Here is a 19,511-nt window from a genome sequence, read left to right on the forward strand (position 1 = left end):
TGAGACTGATTCTTGCATACCAGAATTTTGGCATGGAAGGAGGAGCGGGAGTGCTGAAGCTTGTGCTACAGTGTCCCCATCACCACCAAACTTGATTTCTCCAGTTCTTCATCCTCTCTTGCCTGAAGCTGTTGGTGTAGATAAAGTTAAAGCTGAGATCATAGACAACGCTTATGCCAGATGAGGAAGCAACCACCCATTCTGAGCTCTCCCTGGCCGTGTCCACCCTGAGAATTCGAGGTTACTGATACAGGGACCATGTCCACCATGTCCCCCTCTGTTTCTCCAGCACTCACTAGAGCGCCTGCATACACAATCATCGTTTTTTGGATGAATGAATTTATGGATGAATGAGCAACTGTGGATATTGGTGAGTAAATATTGTTTTAATTATAATTATAGAAAGAATAAATATTTTGCTCAGTGTTGCCCACTGAAAACAAATTTGTTTGAACAGCAGTTCAATTACATCAAGAATAATTGCCCATTGCGGTAATACAGACGTAATCCAATTCCTAGAGAAACTAGCATATGCATTTTAAAAGAATAATTACAACTGACATTAAGTGACTTCCCTGTGGCTTCTTTCCTGATGACAGAAAAGTAAAAGTTCCAGAATACAGCAACAGTGACTCACCTTTCTGTCTCTGAGGACTCTTCCTCTCAGCTCAAGTATGACATATGCTTAAAAGATGAAACCAGCCCCATTCCAAATAAATATGACATTGGACACTTCTTCAAGGACAAACATTTTATTGCAATATAGGCACTTGGCAGGGTAAATATGTCGTTACAAAGTGTTTTAAGTTTATATGCTTTCTATAGTGACCAGAAAAATCAATCCACAGTGTAGATTTCTCTGCTGAGGTTGCAGACTTCAGAAGGCAAATCGTAAAACCCATTTGTTTATGGTAAAGTAAGAAGGCACATGTAGCCAACTTTTTTACCTAGTGAAATTGTATTATTGTTTTAGTCAGTGATGTCCTTCTCTTCCCCAAATTAAAATGGCTATGTAGCATATATCACTTACCGCTTTTTATAAAGAAATAAAATCACTTGTCTGAGAGAATTTCGGAACCCTTTGAAATCAATGGCTCCAATCTGAGGGTTACAAAACCAGACTTGAGAATCTCTGTAATAAAATGTAGAAGATCGAGCCTGAAGACCTGTAGTTCTTCACACTCAGCCTCTTTATAAAGCTTTTGGACAAACTGGAATCTTATCCTTGTGCTCTCTAAAATACGTTTTTTTTTGAAAAGAGAGTTTACTCTGCATAATGCAAGGCACTACTGTCTTTAAGCTGCAAAGGAAAAAATGACAAGCTAATTATTTTTCAAGGAAAATATTCTTTCTTTGTGAAAAGTCAATAGTAACATAACTAAAGTCATGGAATTTTTGCTGAAGACCATGTCTTGAGGTTTTATGCATTTCAAACGATTTGCCCATAAGAGAGATCCCCAGAGCAGCCTGCAGAGGCTTTTCGTGCTGCTCATTTAAATCACAATAACCTTGCTCCAACAGGGAAACCACTGAAGCAATACAGATAAGTCTGTATTAAAAGCAAGACAAACTCATGGTAATATGAAGCTATTCCACTCAACATGTTAAAACAAATAAGGAAATTTTAATGCACTTTAATTTCCTGTTCCATCTTCAAATGGAACAATCATCGGACTTAATCTAGTGGACTTGTCTTTTGTGAAATATGTACAGAAAAATTCCTTGTGTTCTCAGCTACATCCTTGCACTTGGTGTCTGGTCGCCTCTGGTCTACGGATGGGTAAAGGGAGGGCACTGATTGATGTTCATCCATCCAATGAAGTGACAGGTACTCTCATTTAAGGTTGGAAAAAATCTCTTAGCTTTCCAAGGTGTGCCAAAAGCCCTGAAGTGAGCAAAGGGAGGAAGCTGGGAAGCTCCGGTGTGGGCTCAGCCTGGGCCCTGACCTCCTCGCTTGCTTGCCACAATTCTCCCGGAGAGAAGGGCAGTCCTTGGCGAGGCTGGGTACTGCTCCTTTGGCTCCTGGCCTTACTGGGCAGCACATCGGACCATCTGGCCACCTGCCCCTTGGACTTTGGACTTGATTTAAGAGAAGACTCCCCAAGGGCAGAAAGCCCAAGTGAAAACATCTCCTTGCCTGACAGCAAGCCCCAAATAGCCTCGGCACAGCGGTGTGGTGGGTGATCAGTTCTCACATTTCCTGAGCAGCCTGACACAAGCAGTTCCTTGTTAGGCACTAAGGATATTAAAGTGACTTGAGAAGGCAGGGAGCCATTATTCAAGGCTGTGTGTGCAGGAAGTACACAGGATGACTAAATCCTAGTGTCTGTCCTTGAAGGAAGGAGCCCCTGGAGAGACAGGAAGTAAACATAATTGTAATATTCTGAGCCAAACGCAAGGATATGAGTGAGCACGGGCACTGCAGGGACCAGGGGAGGAGTGACCTCCACCTTCCTTACCTACAATGAGATCCTTCACAAACGTGAGGATCTAAACACTAAAAAAAAAAGTTGAAACAATTCAATATGAAAGGATACTGATACTGATTATTTTTCATCCCTTATGACCTAGAAGTCCAAGCAATTCTTCATGGAGAGGTGGAGAGGGAGACATTTTAATTCCTGGTTAAATGGTCAAACTATGGGACAAATTCTTTAAAAAACTGATATAAACTACTTGCTGATGATGATCAAAACAAGCTCTTAGGACAATACGTTGGGATCTAATATTAAAATTTGTGGAAGGAAACTTCAAGATGTGGAACTGGGACTAAAGCTTTCAGGAAATAATCTGGTATTTTTCTGAAGGACAAGAGGACACATCTTTTTAATCTTTTACAAGTAAGTCCATTCCACCTTTAACATTAACAGGTAAAGGTCATGATCCATTTAGAAGACATATTTCCGTCTATTTCCATTAAAGTGTAAGTTCTGGGAGAAAGAAGCAGAGTCATTTTCACCACAGTATCCCAGCACCCGGGACATAAGACTCAACTTGCTGAACAACTGAACAAATAATTTCCATTTTTGGTAACATCTTTGGAACTTAATGATCTATAGCTTGGTTTTTCTCTCTCTCTTTCTTCCTTTCTCGTTCCCTTTTCTTTCCCTCTTTTCTTCTTTCTTTCTTTTTTAATTCATTTTATTCACTTCATTCCCTCCTGAGAATAAACCAGGACTGTTTCAATAGAAAGACAGAAATTTGTCATGGTTTGAAAATTGGCATATTTTTTCTTTTAGATTAAATTCCTTTGGGCCTTTTAATTTATACTAGACAAGCACCTTATCTTTTCATTTTTTTCTTTCTTTCTTTCGTTCTTTTTTTGTTGTTGTTGTGACTGTGCCTAACACAGCATATGGCCTAGAATAGCTGTTCAAATGATGTCTGTTTAATTGGTAGGCTTTATGCTCGATAATTCAGCTAAGTTCTTTCTCTGCACAGTCTAAGGCTAATTTGGAATGCTTTCAGGCTTAAACATGCCCAGGAAATTTCCTTGTCTCATCTGATTTTCTCCAAAAAGTGATTAATTTACAAGAATTAACAAGATTAATTAGTAAGAAATTGATAGCACAATTAGGAAGAGGCCCAGACAGCTGCACAGACCACAACCTCCCTCCGTTTCTGCTCAGCTTCCCCTGAGATGTCTCGGGCATGATCTCTCAGGCTCTGTGGGGCTGCACACATCAGGGGGGACTGACGTTCACCACCTCCCTTTCTTGCAGCCTGAATGTGGACTAATGCCGAGTCCTTAAGAGACCGTGAGGCTGGTATAGTAAGTAGACGGCGAAGCTGCATGTACAGTATGCCTTTGCATTCTTATAAAAAATGTAAAAGCCTTGAAGTGCATTAGAAGAGAATGTGCAGAGCGCTCCGACTGTCTTCTCCGCAGCGCCCTCCCTCCCGGGACACCCTCAGCTGCCTCTCACCCCACACACTCTGTTACCTTTGTGATTCCTGTCAAAATGCTAAAGCGGTAATTCATGGCAGAACAGTTCCACTGCACAAAGGTTTGCCTCAGCGCTCATGCTCTACGCCCATTCCCTCTAGCTTCATTACACAAATTAAGGAAGTACTTCATAATTTTTTTTCTTTTTTTTCTGGTAACAACTTGCAGGCAACCCCTAAGTGTATCCTTGAGCTGTATCCTTTTGGCTGAGTTTGTTCAAAGAAAGACTTTTGGCAAATTGTCCCTTTCACTCCTCCGAGGGCCGCTCTGGGGGATCTTCTCTCTGTGAATCTCGGCTATCGGTGTCGGCCTCACTCTCAACCACCCACTGACACTCGTAAACGCGGGCAGCCTTACTCTCCTTTGCCTCCACGCTAGCGGTCGCCTGGGCTGGACTGCGACTCCCTCCCACCGCCTCTTCTTCCAGAGAAACCTGGCTCTCACTGGGGCTGACGGGGTCACAACTTAACTTGCAACCTTCTTGGGGCATAGCCTCAGCCTCCGCAGCGCACCTGGGCCCTCCTCCTTCAAGGGCGTCCAGTCCGGAAGCCCCCGCCGTGAGCTCCCTCTCGGTGGGCTCCCCGACCTCTGCTGGCTCCTCTAAGGGGCCTGGGCCCCTGGCGCCTTCGCTGAGCCCCCCGCAGGCTGGCTGAGCCTCTGGAGACGCCCCCAACTCTACCCCACCAGCCTCAGCCTCCGGAGAGGGAGGATGGGCCTCCCTCTCACTGGCCTCACTTTCTTCGCCGTTGACCTGACTAGAGGCAGCTGCTTGATTGGTCTCTGTGTAGATTTGGGTCGTTTCCTCTTCTTTTTCAATTTCTTGGGGAACAAGGGTCTCCTTACTTGTATCTTTTTCAATCTCAGGCGCGGCAGATTCCACTGGTACTTCAATGGTCACCGCCAACAAATTTCTGAGCTCTTTCAAGGAGCCCAAGGTGGAGGTGGGCTCTGGCTTTTCCTGGGTGGGTTCTTGGCCCTCATGAGTCTCTCCAAACTCCAGCTCTGACGAGTGTTCGCCCAGGGCTCCTGCTGTGTCCTCTGCAGCCACAGGATTCACAACAGGGTCATCTGTGCTTGAAATGATGACCTGCCCGTCCCCATCTGGGGGCGGGCTGGGCACAGGGAAACAAAGGCTTTCTCCTTTGGCCAATGGACTAGGGACTCCCGGCTGTTTCTTTTCCCCTGACTCCTGGAATACCTCGTTACTCAAGATCTCACTATCTGGAACACCTGGCAGAATGGCCGAGGCTCTCCTGGCAGGGCTGGCCTGGTTTGACCCTGCAGGAGTTTTTAGATCAGTTAAGCTGGACACGCTTTCACTGGGCAAGGCCATGTTGTCTTCAAATAAATTGTGTTTCTTCAGGATAGCAGCTTCCTTTATCACTGAGGGATACCAGAAAACAAAACATAATGTTAATACTCTGCCCTGGCCAACCAGGATTTTCTGATTTTTATCCAGAAGCCAGACTCCCCTCTCAGCTTTTCTGGCCATCAGAATTTCCCAATTTCAAGTTCCAGCTTACATCCACCCTCTTCCAGGTAGTCTTCCCTGATGACCAGAGCCTACAAACTTGTTCCAAACCCTGAACCTCTGTAATGTTCATTCATTCATTCCTTCACTCATTTACTTCTTCAGACAGCCCACATTTACTGGACATCAACTATGGGACAGGCTCTGAGAATCCAAAGATGAATAAAATATGGCCTTGGCTTTCAAGGAGCTCAAATCTATAACAGCATGATCTGTATCAACCACGGAGGCCCCCATCACATTTCATTAGCTGCTAGTAGGTGCGGCTCCAGTTTGCCTACTTTGACTGAACTCCTTTAGGGCAGGACGGGCCTTAACTCTCTCTGCTTTTACTCAAAGTCCAGTCCTGAAAGTGTAATGGGTCCTCAGTACTGAGCATGCAGAGAGAGCTCTGTTGACCTGCAGTGTCCAAACCGAAGGCCTATGTACCTCTAACTCAGCCCTAGAGGCCTTGAGAGGAGTAAAATCAACAATCACCATCAGCAGCTGACATTTTTCACAATCAGCTCCACCTCTGGCTGTGCAGGGTGTACGGTGCCCAGTGATCTCACACCCAGGGGGTGCTATTCACATCAGAGACAGCATAGCTGTGGGTATTCAGCGTAGTAATTTTCCAGCAGGCAGCAGTGGCATGTCCTGCTCGAACCAAATCAGTATATCGTGACAATTTTTTGACAGAGAGCAGTCAGGTGTCTGGAGGAAGGGAGCCTTTTTCTAATTTGCCCGAAGGTGCTATGGAGGACTATCAGTGGCCTTGACTGAGCCCGTCCTTTGTGCAGATACTGTGCTGACGTCTTTATACTCCTCGTCTCACTGGATGAGCTCCTTGGCCCTGGGGCTTGTGCTTGGCCAGCTTTCTTTGTAGAGGGGTTTTGGTGATGCTCTTTGTGGAGACCAGGTATGTTTCAGGCCTATAGTTTTAGGGATGGCCCTCTCCAGCCTATTTCTATCACAGTTTTCCTATCTACACTCCTATCCCAAACAAGGGCTGATTCCTTGGGACACTGGGTGCTAGAGTCTTAACAAGACTCACAGAGGACGGAGTCATGGCCCAGTGTCTTTCTGTCCAGCTGAGCGGAGGTGAGGAATGTGCTGAGGGAGCAGAGCAGCTGGGAAGCCCTGCTACTGAATCACCCCCTCCAGGCTCGGGAGGGGTTGTGAGCCTGTGGCTAAGAAGAGCCCTTTTTCCTCTGTTCCGTCTGCAACAGCTGGAGGAAGATAGCTGTTCATGAGACACCCTGGGTTTAATCTCTCTAAGCCTCAGTTTTCTCATCTGAAAAATGAAGCTTAAAAAATCTCATCTCACAGAGTCCTTATGTGGATTGAAAGAGAAATAATACCTAACGGGCCAGTGGAGTGTGAGCCAAATCATGGCTGCTCAGGGGACGTCCCTTCCGTCCCTGTTCCCTGTCTCCCCAGCGCCTCGTGTCAATTTCCTCTTCCCCTTTCATTCCTGTTGATAAAACCTAGCTGGCCTCCCGGGGTCCACTCAGGAGTACTCCCCTCTATCTAGAGCTTTCTCCAGCACCAGGGAAACCTTCCTTACCTTTCAGAGTTTCATCAAGGAGGATCTGATGTAAAATCTCCTCATAGACATTTTCAACATGGATCATATTGGTGTGATCTGCAAAGATGAACTGCTCATACTTCTGAAGCTCCTGTAGAGGAAGAGATAAGAAGACAAAGGGGACAAGGCATGAGATGCCAGTTCTCTGAGGAGCTATGGAAAGGACGGCTGTCACTCACGATCCCCCCTTGGAGTGTGGTGCATTGGTCATTCCCCTTCCCTTTCCCCAGGCACCATTCCCTGTACTGCGGACGTGCTCTATGCCCTTCGAGGCGGCAGACACCAGAGATTCTGATCATCTCAAGGCCTTGTCAGTGGGTCTGGGGCCTTCCTTTTTTTCATCATAACCAAAACATTTCCTCCCTCTTCTGCTTCTGCTTTTTTTTTTTTAAATGCCAAAAGTACTTTACTAAAGTATAAGTTATACCCAGAAAAGTGCACACATTTTAAAAGTACAGCTCAATGATTTTAAATGTATAAATATACTCATGTAACCATAACCCAGATCAAGACAGAAAACACTTCCATTACCCTCATACCCTTTTCCAGTCTACACTCCTCCCACCCCAAGAGATAAGCACTGATCTTGTGTCTATCACAATAGATTAGTTTTTCTTGTTCTTTCAAATTATATAAATGGAATCCTGTATTCTTTTTTTGTGTTTGTTTTTTGAGATTCATCCATGTTTCCACATGTAGCAGTAGCTCATTCCTTTTTATTGATAAATGGCACTCATTATATGGGTAAACTAAAATTGCTTATCTATACTCCTATTGATGGATATTGACTGTTATGAACGTAACTGCTATGAATATTCTTGTGCATGATTTTGTGGATTTAGGACTTATTTATCTTGAGTGTACACCTAGAAGTGAGATTGCTGGGTCCTAGAGTAGAGGTATGTTTAACTCTCTTAGGATGGGACCCCTTTTCAGGTGTGGAGAATCTCTAGTCAAGTACTCTTCAGAAATGTTCTCCTCTTTCCCTCCAACTGGCCCTGGAACTCACTGATTCCATCTAAGGCAATCCAGGCATCATGCAAAATCCTTTAACACTTCTTGCTTTCCAAGAGTCTCCACATGGCTTGCCTGTTATTGGTATGAGGTCAAGGCATGGATCAAAATGAACTAAATCATATCCTAGTGATTAACTCAGTAATCCTTGCACCTGATGGTGCTGGAGGAGGGCTCCTGACACCTGGTTCTTAGAGAGCCAGCGACTTGGCAGTGGGATTCAAAGCCTTTTACCTGGAGGGAGAAGATTTACAGTAGGTGACCAGAAGCCACCACATTCAGACAACTCTCAGCGCTAGGACTTGGGGGTCTGTAGCCCAGGACCAGATCACAGTGGGTAATAATGGGACCCCTTTATACCCACCCTAGGGAAAGCCACAGGACTGAAGAGACATGAGCTTCCATGACCTCAGGAGGGTTTGTGAGACAGGACAGACACACAGAAAAGTGCCACATGGGAAGAGCACTGCCCAGGAACTGGACACTGCCCTGGACTAGCTGTGGGACCCTAGGCAAGCCAGGTCACCGCTCTGTGCCTCTCTCTACCTCTGCAAAACGAGGGGCACAGGCTCGTGTTTGCAACACCTTTCATCTCCCCATGTGGTCTTCCGCTCCTTAGTCCCCTGACTTGTTATTCATACCTCAGGACTGGGCGAAAACATGACTCTGGGAAGTCCTCTCTGCCCCCATAGGCAGAGTTGGGCACCCTCCTCTGAACTCTGCTATCACTCTTCCCCACAAGGCCTCTGCTGTGCTCATTGCAAAGTCCACTGTGTACCTGGCTCCTGCCGCTAGGCTGTGAACCCCAGGACAGCAGGGACACTGTCCTGGCACAGCGCCTGGATCGTGTTTGATACATACTTTATATATGTTTGCTGAATAAATAAACAGTAGACCTTTAAACTTTCAACCAGCTAAATAATTCTGCGGAGAGGAATCATTTCTTGGGGAACTTATTGTGATGCGTACAACTTTACAAAACAGGTCTTCTATACTGAATTGATCAAACCGTGACATATATTTAATTCCCTGGATCCATTAAATTGGAATCCCTGAGGGTGGGTCTGGGAGAATCAGAATTAAAAAAAAAATCTCCCCAGGCAATTCTAAGGTGCAGCTTGGGTTGAGTACCACAGATCTTGGAAGCTGTGACTTCAAGACCCAAGGGAAACACACTTTAGTAAAATAAAGAATCCTTCTCTGAAGCAGATGCTCCCCTAATTTATCCATTCTGTAAATCCAGATGTTTTTAAATTTCTTGACCCTGATACAATATCCTTCATTACTGAAAACGCTGGGCCTTTCTCTTGAAATCAGTCTCTCTTGATTGAAAATCACAAGAGCCTCTTACAGATTGGGTACAACTCTGCAGATTCCTGGAAAAAGGGGAGCAGACTGGAAAGGGGACTTTCCTTACTCTTCTCCCCTCATGGGAGGACATGGCTCCAAGGACCCCAAATTGCCTTTGGAATTGGAAAAGAAAAATAAGCAGAACATCTGCGTGCAGACATGTCCAAGGTGGACTGAGTCATCCTTTGGATGGCTGGACTTTTCCATCCACATCAGGCAAGAGACAATCATATAGACAGATTCTTTACTGCCTTGATTTGATCAAATCCTTTTCTATGGAAGAAATGTACCCTCAGAAATAAGTGCCAGGTACTAGAAATGCCCATGGTTTTCTGAAGAAAAAACAGCATTTACAGAATATAAACATGACCAAAGAAATTTCCGCAGTAAAATAACTCATGCAAAGGATTTTAATGTTCCAATGCTTGGAGACTCTCTAAGTTGCCAGAAAGCCCTTTTTAAATTCTAAAAAGCTCTTCATCATTTGTGCCAAGAGGGAGCTGGCCTTGCAAATGTCCCAGCTCATAGATCATGTAGCAGTAGTAAAGGTAGTAGTAAATACCATTTTCTGAGTACATACCATGTTATCAGTGAGTGGGATCTGGGTTCAAACTCTGGTGGTTCCCAGCTCTGTGACTTTGGGCCCATTACTTAGCCCCTCAGGCTTCCTCATTTGTGCAATGAGGATATAAATAGTACCTCCTCACAGGGCTGTCATGAGTATCTTAGAGACAATCCATAGAAAGTGCCAAGCACATGGCAAGCACTTATCAGATGTTCATTGTATCACCCTAGCCTTCTCAGTCTTAAGAAGGATACTGCAAAGTATTATAATCTCCATGTTCTTGATGAAATCTAGGCCAAGAGAGAGGAAAAGTGACTTGCCCGAGGCCCCAGAGCTCATACACAGAGGATCTGGGACTTGAACCCGGGTCTTGACCCAGCCTCCATAGTTGGCTCATCCACGACCCTGCTCTATAGACTAAGTCACATCTTCACAATCATGGCTGTCACTGGCTGCCTAGTGTTCGTGGCAGCTTTAAATGGTTTCAGTTTCATTGATTTCAGTAAGCATACATTACTGGATTTAACAGAACAAATAGCCTTCTGTAATCGTGTTACTTAAGGTCTCTTCATGGATGTAGAGGTCAAGTTTCAGAGGACACGTTGGACCTATGAGTCACACCATAATGAGGAAACCCTGGTATCCTCAGGCATTCTATGGCAACCTTTAACTTGGCTCAAACTCAGATTATTACCCTTTGAGATTCTGTCTTGTCCAAGGGTCAGCAAATCCAGCCAGCTGCTTGTTTTTGTAAATAAAGTATTATAGGAACACAGACTGCCCACTTGTTCATGTATCATCTATGGCTGCTTCAGTGCTACAACAGCAGAACTGAGTGATTGCAACAGAAACAGTATGGCCGTGAAGCCTAAAATATTTACTATCTGACTATTTATTGGAAAAGTTTGTTGACCCCTCCCTGGTCAAATACTGTTTGTAAGCACATCATGACCAAAAAAATTTGCTTGAACTTCATAGGCAACAACAGCAGGCTCTGGAGTAACCCGTCCCCTTACTGGTTTGCACACGGACGCCAGTGCCTTCTGCACAGTGGGAAGTGTGATTTGAACCAGCGCCTCTTGAAATATCCTCTTCCGGATGGTGCTGCTGTCATAATCATATTGCTGTCAATACAGAGATAGAAACATAGGCTAAATAGCAACATTACAATCTGTTCACTTTTGCTTAAACAAAAAACTCAGCTACTCACTTCATCTCCCTTTCCCCCCCTAATTTCTGAGGACCCTTGTAGCGTTCCAAGGTTTCAGAGATCTTTCTGTGCAATTCTCTCACACTCTAAGTAAAGGTTATGATTGATAACAACCCATCTGACCCTCCCCTCTTACACATGTGGAAACTGAGGTAAGATTTAAAAAAACAGAGTGACTTCTGTGTTAGAAAGTTGAAGACAGAACTGGGGGATGAGTTACTATTTCATCACCCATGTCCTGAGTTGGTCCACGGGAGTCGTAATCATCTCCTTCCTTCACTCTACATCCTGAAAGCAGGATTGGTAGGTTGTAACGATTTCCGCAAGGAAAGAGAGCATCTGGCTCACAGCTACATTAACACCATGGCATGTTAACCAAAGAAGTGCAGTATCTGGAACTGGAAAGATGATGATTCACTCTTTTCCACATGGAACATCCAAACCTAGAGACCAGGGTTTGGTTTTAGGTGTTGCTTTAAAGTGGGGAAGGCACAGACAAACTGGAGCAGAGTCACAGGCATGTGAGCAGAATGGTCAGGCCAAATAAAGAATGGTTAAAGAGATTTATACTGGAGATAATAACTTGGGGCAAAATCATAACTCTATTCAAACAACCAAAGGCTACCATGTGGCAGAAGGACATGAACAAAGAGGGTAGAACTAGAAATACCAGTGGTGAGAACTTTGGCTTAGCATTAGGAAGTATGTTCTTGTAGTTAAAAGTGTCCAGGGAAGAGATGGACTGTCCTGAGAGGTAAAAATTGTGTTGATGTGGGGCTTCCCTGGTGGCGCAGTGGTTGAGAATCTGCCTGCCAAGGCAGGGGACACGGGTTCGAGCCCTGGTCCGGGAAGATCCCACATGCCGCGGAGCAGCTGGGCCCGTGAGCCACAATCACCGAGCCTGCGCGTCTGGAGCCTGTGCTCCGCAACAAGAGAGGCCGCGATAGTGAGAGGCCCTCACACCGCGATGAAGAGTGGCCCCCGCTTGCCGCAACTAGAGAAAGCCCTCGCACAGAAACGAAGACCCAACACAGCCAAAAATAAATAAATAAATAAATAAATAAGTTCTGTTTAAAAATAAATAAATAAATAAAATAAAAGGGCATAATTAAAAAAAAATTGTGTTGATGTGGCAGGTGGCGTTGACATTGAGACTATCTTTTCTTTCTCAATGGCAGGTTCATTATTTTGTGTGTTACCGTGACAAATACTGCTTTTAATCTCAATGATTTGGTTGTCAGAGTTTCCTACTGCCTGTGAGGCATTAAGATCAGGTCTGAAATTCAGGGACCACCTCCTAGGCTCTGTGAGACTTTGATCTTCTGTTCCAAAGCCCTGCTTAGGGAAAGTAGGTAATAAAAAATTAGTGGACTAGGCTTAGGGATAGTTTTAGCTCTAAGCTCACCACGGACTAGCCTGTTGAGCTTACGTAAGTCATGTGATATCTTAGGAAGTCAGTTTCCTCATCTCTACAATGGAGACATATTCCAATGATCTCACAAGTTCTTGTGAAGATCAAATGAAACAGGTTTTTAAAAAAATTTATCTTGGCTGCGTTGGGTCTTTGTTGTTGCGCGCGGGCTTTCTGCAGTTGCGGCGAACGGGGCTACTCTCCGTTGCGGTGCGCGGGCTTCTCATTGCGGTGGCTTCTCTTGTTGCAGAGCACGGGCTCTAGGCACGCGGGCTTCAGTAGTTGTGGCACGTGGGCTCAGTAGCTGTGGCTCGCGGGCTCTAGAGCGCAGGCTCAGTAGTTGTGGCGCAGGGGTTTAGTTGTTCCGCAGCATGTGGGATCTTCCTGGGCCAGGGATCGAACCCGTGTCCCCTGCATTGGCAGGCGGATTCTTAACCACTGCGCCACCCGGGAAGTCCAGGTTGTTTTTAAAAAAGCTTAAAGATATGACCTATATATGTAAGCTCCTATTATTACAACCATTTTAATATACACTTATGCATGAAGCACATTTAAAACAATTTCATACAGCAGGTATCATGTTGGTTAATTTAAATAGGTTTTACTACACTGTAAACTCCTCGAAGAAAGAGGGTGTGCCTTGCCTATTTTTATATTCCATGCAATACCTATCACAATCCTTTGCTTATAGTGGATAGCCAATAAATATCAAGTCCAATTGCTATGCAAGTAAGCCTGGACACGTCACTTCTGGCTGAGGAAGCGACAATGATGCTGAGGACCTGTGGTCCCTAAAGCAGCCACTAGATGGCGGAATAGGCATGAAAGTCGTGGGGGAACTGCCGCTAGGTGATAGTCACAGGTGTCTCAGGGAGGAAAGAGAAGGGGAAAGATTTTTTAAAGGGGAGGCAAGTGAAACAGAGAACTTGGTATTTTCCACTTAACAAAACAAATGGGTCACATTCTTGCTTCGTGCTTCCCACAAATGAGAGAACAATTTTACCTTTAAAACTCGGAGCTTAACCTTCTCAATGACAACTGTGGTTTTGGAGGCCTCTCCTTGGAGATGTGGGGAAAGCAACTGCTCAAAAGTGAATACCGCACTCTCCATTAGCTAGAAACGAAAAGCAACACAGAAACAGACCGCAGTTACAGGCTGGGATCACTACCCTCTCCAAGTCTAAATCAACTTGGAGAGAAGGAGACGATGACCACCAAAGATGGTCACTACCCTGGGGATGACCCAGGGCAACAGGTCCTCATCCCACTACATGGATTGTGAAATGCACAGGCCCATGGCCACAGTGGGATCAGTAAGAGGCTGGGAAGTACACACACACACACACACACATCTATGCATGTATGTACACATGTGCGTATCTTTTCTTCTCATCTCTTCTCCTTCCACCCTTAACTGGGAAACCCAAGACCGTGGGGTTGAGGATATCATTTCCTGTGGTCATCCCCTTCCTCTGTTCTCTGGTGCCTGTGGTCAGGGCTTAATGAAATGAGGTGACTCCTTAGTTCTGCACCTCCACTTTCAGGTGGATGTAAACCATGCCAGCACATCTCTCGCTCCATTTTCCAGCCTCCCACCCTACTTCTCTTCCTTTCTCTGCCAGGCTTGGAAGGCAGGCAGGGTCAGAGCTCAGTGGAGACCGTGGCTGACATGCTCGTGGGTTAGGGAATGGAAGTAGTTCAGATTTCTTATTCTCTGCACTTGTGCCTGTACCTGTTTCACCAGGGCCCAGTACTATCAAAGGGACTTCAGTCAAACCATCGACCAATTTTGTTCCTTGTCTGTCTTTAATCCCTCACAACCCAGAGGTTAGATAATAAAGTGTGCCACTTAATCCTGCCTATAACTTTTAAGAAAAAAATCTCCTTTCTTCCCCAAGCCTGTGATCTGAAAGCATCCGACACAATACCTTTCTCTCAGCACTTTCAACGCTGTAGTGAATCTATCTAAGAATCTGTCTCACTATCAGCTCCCCAAAGTGGAATTTGGCACAGTGTCCAACCCACAGGAAGCTCCCTTCGAACATTTGTGAAGTAGAATTGTGCTCTTAACGGCTTCAATGATCACACCCTTCCTTCATTTAGAAAGCATTAGAATATGGAACGCGTTTGAGCTATTCACTGCTGCCCTGGAGAAAAAGTTCCTTGTGGGAAAAAAAGGAACCTATCAAGTAGACCCAAGAAATCCAAATTTAAAGCTGTGATTGACTGATTGATTGATTTACTTTTAACTAGGTTAGGGAATTTATTCAAGCCACTGGTTCTCCATCCTGGCTGCATATTAAAAGCAGTAGGGATGGGAGTGGAAGAAGTTTTTTTTTAATTACCAAGAAGATAATATCAAAATCACTGGGAGTGTGGCCTAGACATCAGTATTTCTTAAAAGCTCCCAGATGATTCTAATCTGCAGCCAACATTAATAGCACTGATTTGACAAATCAAGTAATTATCAATTAGTGCTACTTTATTTCCCTGAGATATCTCTTCTTTATGATGCTCATCAGCATGGAGGAAAGATAAGCCAGCTGGAACAGCACAAGATATGTCCTCTCTCAACATGGCGACTAAAGGAATGGGCCTCATTTCCCTGAGCTACACTAGTACACCTGTCTCATTTGCCGCACTTGTTTCTCTGCTCCCTCATCCTCATCCACGTGGATGACCTCACCGCCCCTACCTCTTGCATGTAGTTCTGCGTCCTCTGGACCACCAGATCGATGTGGGGGAATCTGAAGCGGCTCTTGAGATCCTGCAGGTGCTCCTGAAGCAGGTGGACTTTACTGTAACAAGGTTCCATCTTCACGGAATCCAATGGAAGATTCATAAGCCGGTCTAGATGCTGCATTTTGGTGAAGGGAAAAATTACACACCTTCAGACTCAGGAACTATATTACATGACTATTACATGATACATAAATTCTAAACAATCACATATGTTATTAGACTGAATCACTTCTCAGATCACTGTATCTGTGACATCTTCCTTGTCTTATTTCCATTCTTGGATGGGTTCCTAGGGCAGCTCTATTGCTAGGATAGAGATTGGTAGAAGAACCAACTGGACCATGGAAGCTCCCAGGGCTGCACTCAGTGGGGCTCAGTCTTCTCAAGCTCTTGATGGACTCCAAGTACCCACTTGCAGAGCTCAAGAGTGCAGGAAGGCTCTTTGGCACATGGAACTGCTGTTGGCTCACGAGCCTCCAAAGCCTTCTCTAATGAGTGACATCCCTCTCAGAAAATCCCAGGGCGTTCAGGATGCCCCCTGGACTCTAAGAGTAAAGCCAGAGTCCCCACAGTTCTCTGAGGCTCTGTCAGTGCCCAAGGGCTTCCCTCTGCTAGTGGATGGGGAGGTGGGTGAGATAGGAAGAGGCCTAGCCTAGAAGAGGTATCCAGTTTTAAAACCTGAGGTCCCCCCTCCTCTAGTTTGTACAAGTGATAACTTGATTGATGAGGCCATACAACTTCCAGCAAGAGGTCAGCAGCTGACCTCATCCACTAAAGACCTCAAGTACTATCAACATAGTCTTACACTATGAGTGTTTTTGCCAACAGAATGCATCTTATTTTCCAAGCTTATTTAAAAGTAATTTAAAAATTGAATATTGGAGATCTAGAATAAACAGGAGGGTGGGTGGAGAAAGAGAAGAGAGAAAGAAAGGTGCTGAAAATGGAGGCCTAGGGAGAACTGGGGAGTAACACAGTAACAGGGTGATTGTGAATAATACAGGATGTGCTGTCTGAGTTTCAGGTCACAGAAAAGAGATAAATCTAGAGTCCTAGATTTCTCTAAATAAGAATTTAACAAGGGGACTTCCCTGGTGGCTCAGTGGTTAAGAATCCGCCTGCCAATGCAGGGGACACGGGTTCGAGCCCTGGTCTGGGAAGATCCCACATGCCACGGAGCAACTAAGCCCGTGCGCCAGGACTACTAAGCCTGCCTGCTAGAGCCCGCGAGCCACAACTACAGAGCTTGCATGCCACAACTACTGAAGCTCGTGCGCCTAGAGCCCATGCTCTGCAACGAACAGTAGCCCCCGCTCACCGCAACTAGAGAAAGCCCGCGTGCAGCAACAAAGACCCAACACAGCCAAAAATAAATATTAATTAATTTTAAAAAGATACAGAAACTTGGTTATTTACTAACAAAAAAAAAAAAGAATTTAACAAGGGCCCACTTTCATTGCGCTTGAGAAAGGAAATTATTACTCCCTTTAAGAAGTGAGTTCTGGAGAACCTCACTGAAGTAGAATTAATGACCAAAAGCATGCTGTCAAACTTGCCCCTTGACATATAATTTGTAATGTGTCTATTTTTTTAAATATCAATTAAACAGACAGGAGAGGAAAAATCACTTGGTTACCACTTTGCTCCTGTAAGATTGGCAGAAGTTAAACAAGTGATTTCCTAATGCTGACAGGAATATAAAGGAGAAAGTCCTCTGTCATGTACAATTGGTAGAATTGTAAAATTTTAATTCTTTTTTTGGGAAGCAAATGGAAACATCAGTTAACATGAGAAATATTCCTACCTTTCAACCTAGCAATCCTGTCCTAGGCATCTATCCCATAGAAATAAAAGCATCAAAGTAAATGAATATATATAACAAGATTATTTATTGCAGCTGTGTTCATGGTGCTAGCGACATTTGGATGATTGAATAAATCATGGTGTATCGGTACATGAAATATTATGCAGTTATTACAAAAAATGATTTAGAGCTAGAACAGTTAACTTAAAAATTGTTTCATGAGGTAGTTTTGAATGAGAAAACTGAAAAGCAGAGCAGTATATATAACATAATCCCATTTTTCTAAGAGCAAACTACCTAAAAAAACATAGCCTACAAAATGTGTGTGTTTTATAGGCTATATGAGCATGGAGAAAAGCACAGAATAGCATATGCTAAGTTGTTAACACCAGTTGCTTGAGTGGAGGGAGGGGATATGGGGGGGAGGAGGGAGAGTAAAGTTAAGTTCAAAAAAAGGCTACAATAACCTCAAAATATTTACAAATGATCTTGTTTATATACAATTTTGTGTATGTATGCATTAAAGAAAAAAGAAAGGGAAAGAAACAGGTGTCCGGTTTTATCCACTGACTTGTAGGGATGTCCATCGTGATATGGCAAGTGTAAAACAAAGCTGCCCAGTTATGTCTGTCAGTGATTCTCAAGTTTTCGGATACATCAAGTCCTCTGGAGGTCTTGTGAAAACCGACTGCTGGGCCCTACCCCAGAGTTTCTGATCAGGTAAATCATCAGTGGGGCCTGAGAATTTGCATTTTTAGCAGCCATATGATGATGCTGGTCCAAGGACCATACTTTGGGAAACATTGGTTTTTATCATGAGTCCATACTTTTGGAAGCAAACAAACCAACAAACAAAATTTATATAAATGAGGATATACGTGTATATATTTGTATGAACAAGGAAAAAGCACGTGAAAACACATACTTAAGCTATTTATATTAGTTTAATTCAGGGAGTTGGAAGTGGAGATGGCTTAGGTGTTGGGGGTGGACTAAAATCAGGTGGGTATGGGTGATGGTGATTAATTTTGCCTTTATATTAGTATTTTTGTATATTGTTTACCTTATACAAGCATGTTATTATTTTTGCAACTTGAAAACCATTAATAAAGGAAAGCAGGTAGATAGATGGATGAATGGATGAATGAATAATGTGTTTGAATGAATCGCAGAAAGGCTAGATGGAAGGGCAGCTGAATGGAAGGACGGAAAGAAGGAAGGAAGGGAGAGAGGGAGGGAGGAAAGAATGAATGAATGCAGATAAAGACCCACAGAAAGGCAGTCCCAGGCAGACCATTCACACTCCACTCCCTGGCTTTGTATCCTACCTCCTTTAGCTGGGCACTGTCTTTGGTGGTCTGAAAGTTCTGGTTAAGTTCATCCACTTCTTTTTCAAAGAGTGAGCGTACTTCACTGAATCCTGAGCTCACCGGTCCCATGAGTTCCTCCAGAATGGATGCCAGGAATGGTTGCACACTCTCTGCACAACTTCTCTCTGCTGGCTGAGCCACCATCGCTGAGGTAGGAAATAGCCAGAAAACTGTGAGTGATGGCAAAATTGGATTCAGAGGCACTGGAGCGGGGCCAGGCTGGACAGTGCCCCACAGAGCCATTTAACAGCCAAGGCAAGTTCAAATGGGCAAGACAGACCAACACAGTGAATCCTGTGCCAGCACTCACCAGAATGGAAAACCATCAAAGAGAATCTCTCTTTGAGAATTGGAACAAGGAGAATCTCTCCCCTCCCCAAGATTACCTCTCCCCTGGGATGAAATGCATTTTTCTGCTTGGTCCCTATGAATATATAATGCCTATTACAAAAAAAAGAAAATGCCAATGACCCATCTATTTCCTATCAATCATCATCATTATAAATTCATAGTTTGTCTTCTAAAAACACAATTTATTAAGTTTAATTCATTTTTCTAAGAGTTAATCAGTTGATATAATTCAATTCCCCTCCCCGCTTCTCAAGGGCCTTTTTAAAAACTCAAGTACCATCTTTTTGTGGGGCAAATGGAAACAAATTCCAATTGGTTTGCCACCCCGCCTCCCATCCCCACCCCCAATTTTAAAACACACGCTATTTTTTCTGATAATCAAGGATGACATGCTTAGTGACAGAAACATAAAGAGTACAGAAAATCATAAAGAGGGATTAAAAAAAAAAAGTAACCATACTCTTACTTCCCAGAGGAAATATTGCCGTTTGATTGATTGATTGATTGATTGATTTTTAACATCTTTATTGGAGTATAATTGCTTTACAATGGTGTGTTAGTTTCTGCTTTATAACAAAGTGAATCAGTTATACATATACATATGTTCCCATATCTCTTCCCTCTTGCATCTCCCTCCCTCCCACCCTCCC

General features: G+C 44.1%; 1 protein-coding gene across 1 annotated transcript in view; it reads right to left on the bottom strand.

Moving 5' to 3' along the window:
* Positions 1 to 733: 733 nt before the first annotated feature.
* Positions 734 to 19,511, bottom strand: part of NIBAN1 (niban apoptosis regulator 1) — a 163,080-nt gene continuing 144,302 nt past the window's right edge. The window contains exons 9-14 of the mRNA XM_007166954.3: positions 18,469 to 18,656; positions 15,290 to 15,451; positions 13,598 to 13,708; positions 10,990 to 11,097; positions 7,024 to 7,135; positions 734 to 5,329 (exon numbers count right to left, since the gene is read on the bottom strand). Of these exons, the coding sequence (XP_007167016.2) occupies positions 4,194 to 5,329; positions 7,024 to 7,135; positions 10,990 to 11,097; positions 13,598 to 13,708; positions 15,290 to 15,451; positions 18,469 to 18,656 (1,817 nt within the window). The 3' untranslated portion in view covers positions 734 to 4,193. The remainder of the gene's footprint in view (positions 5,330 to 7,023; positions 7,136 to 10,989; positions 11,098 to 13,597; positions 13,709 to 15,289; positions 15,452 to 18,468; positions 18,657 to 19,511) is intronic.

This window comes from Balaenoptera acutorostrata, chromosome 1, assembly GCF_949987535.1.
Source record: "Balaenoptera acutorostrata chromosome 1, mBalAcu1.1, whole genome shotgun sequence".
Taxonomy (NCBI): domain Eukaryota; kingdom Metazoa; phylum Chordata; class Mammalia; order Artiodactyla; family Balaenopteridae; genus Balaenoptera; species Balaenoptera acutorostrata.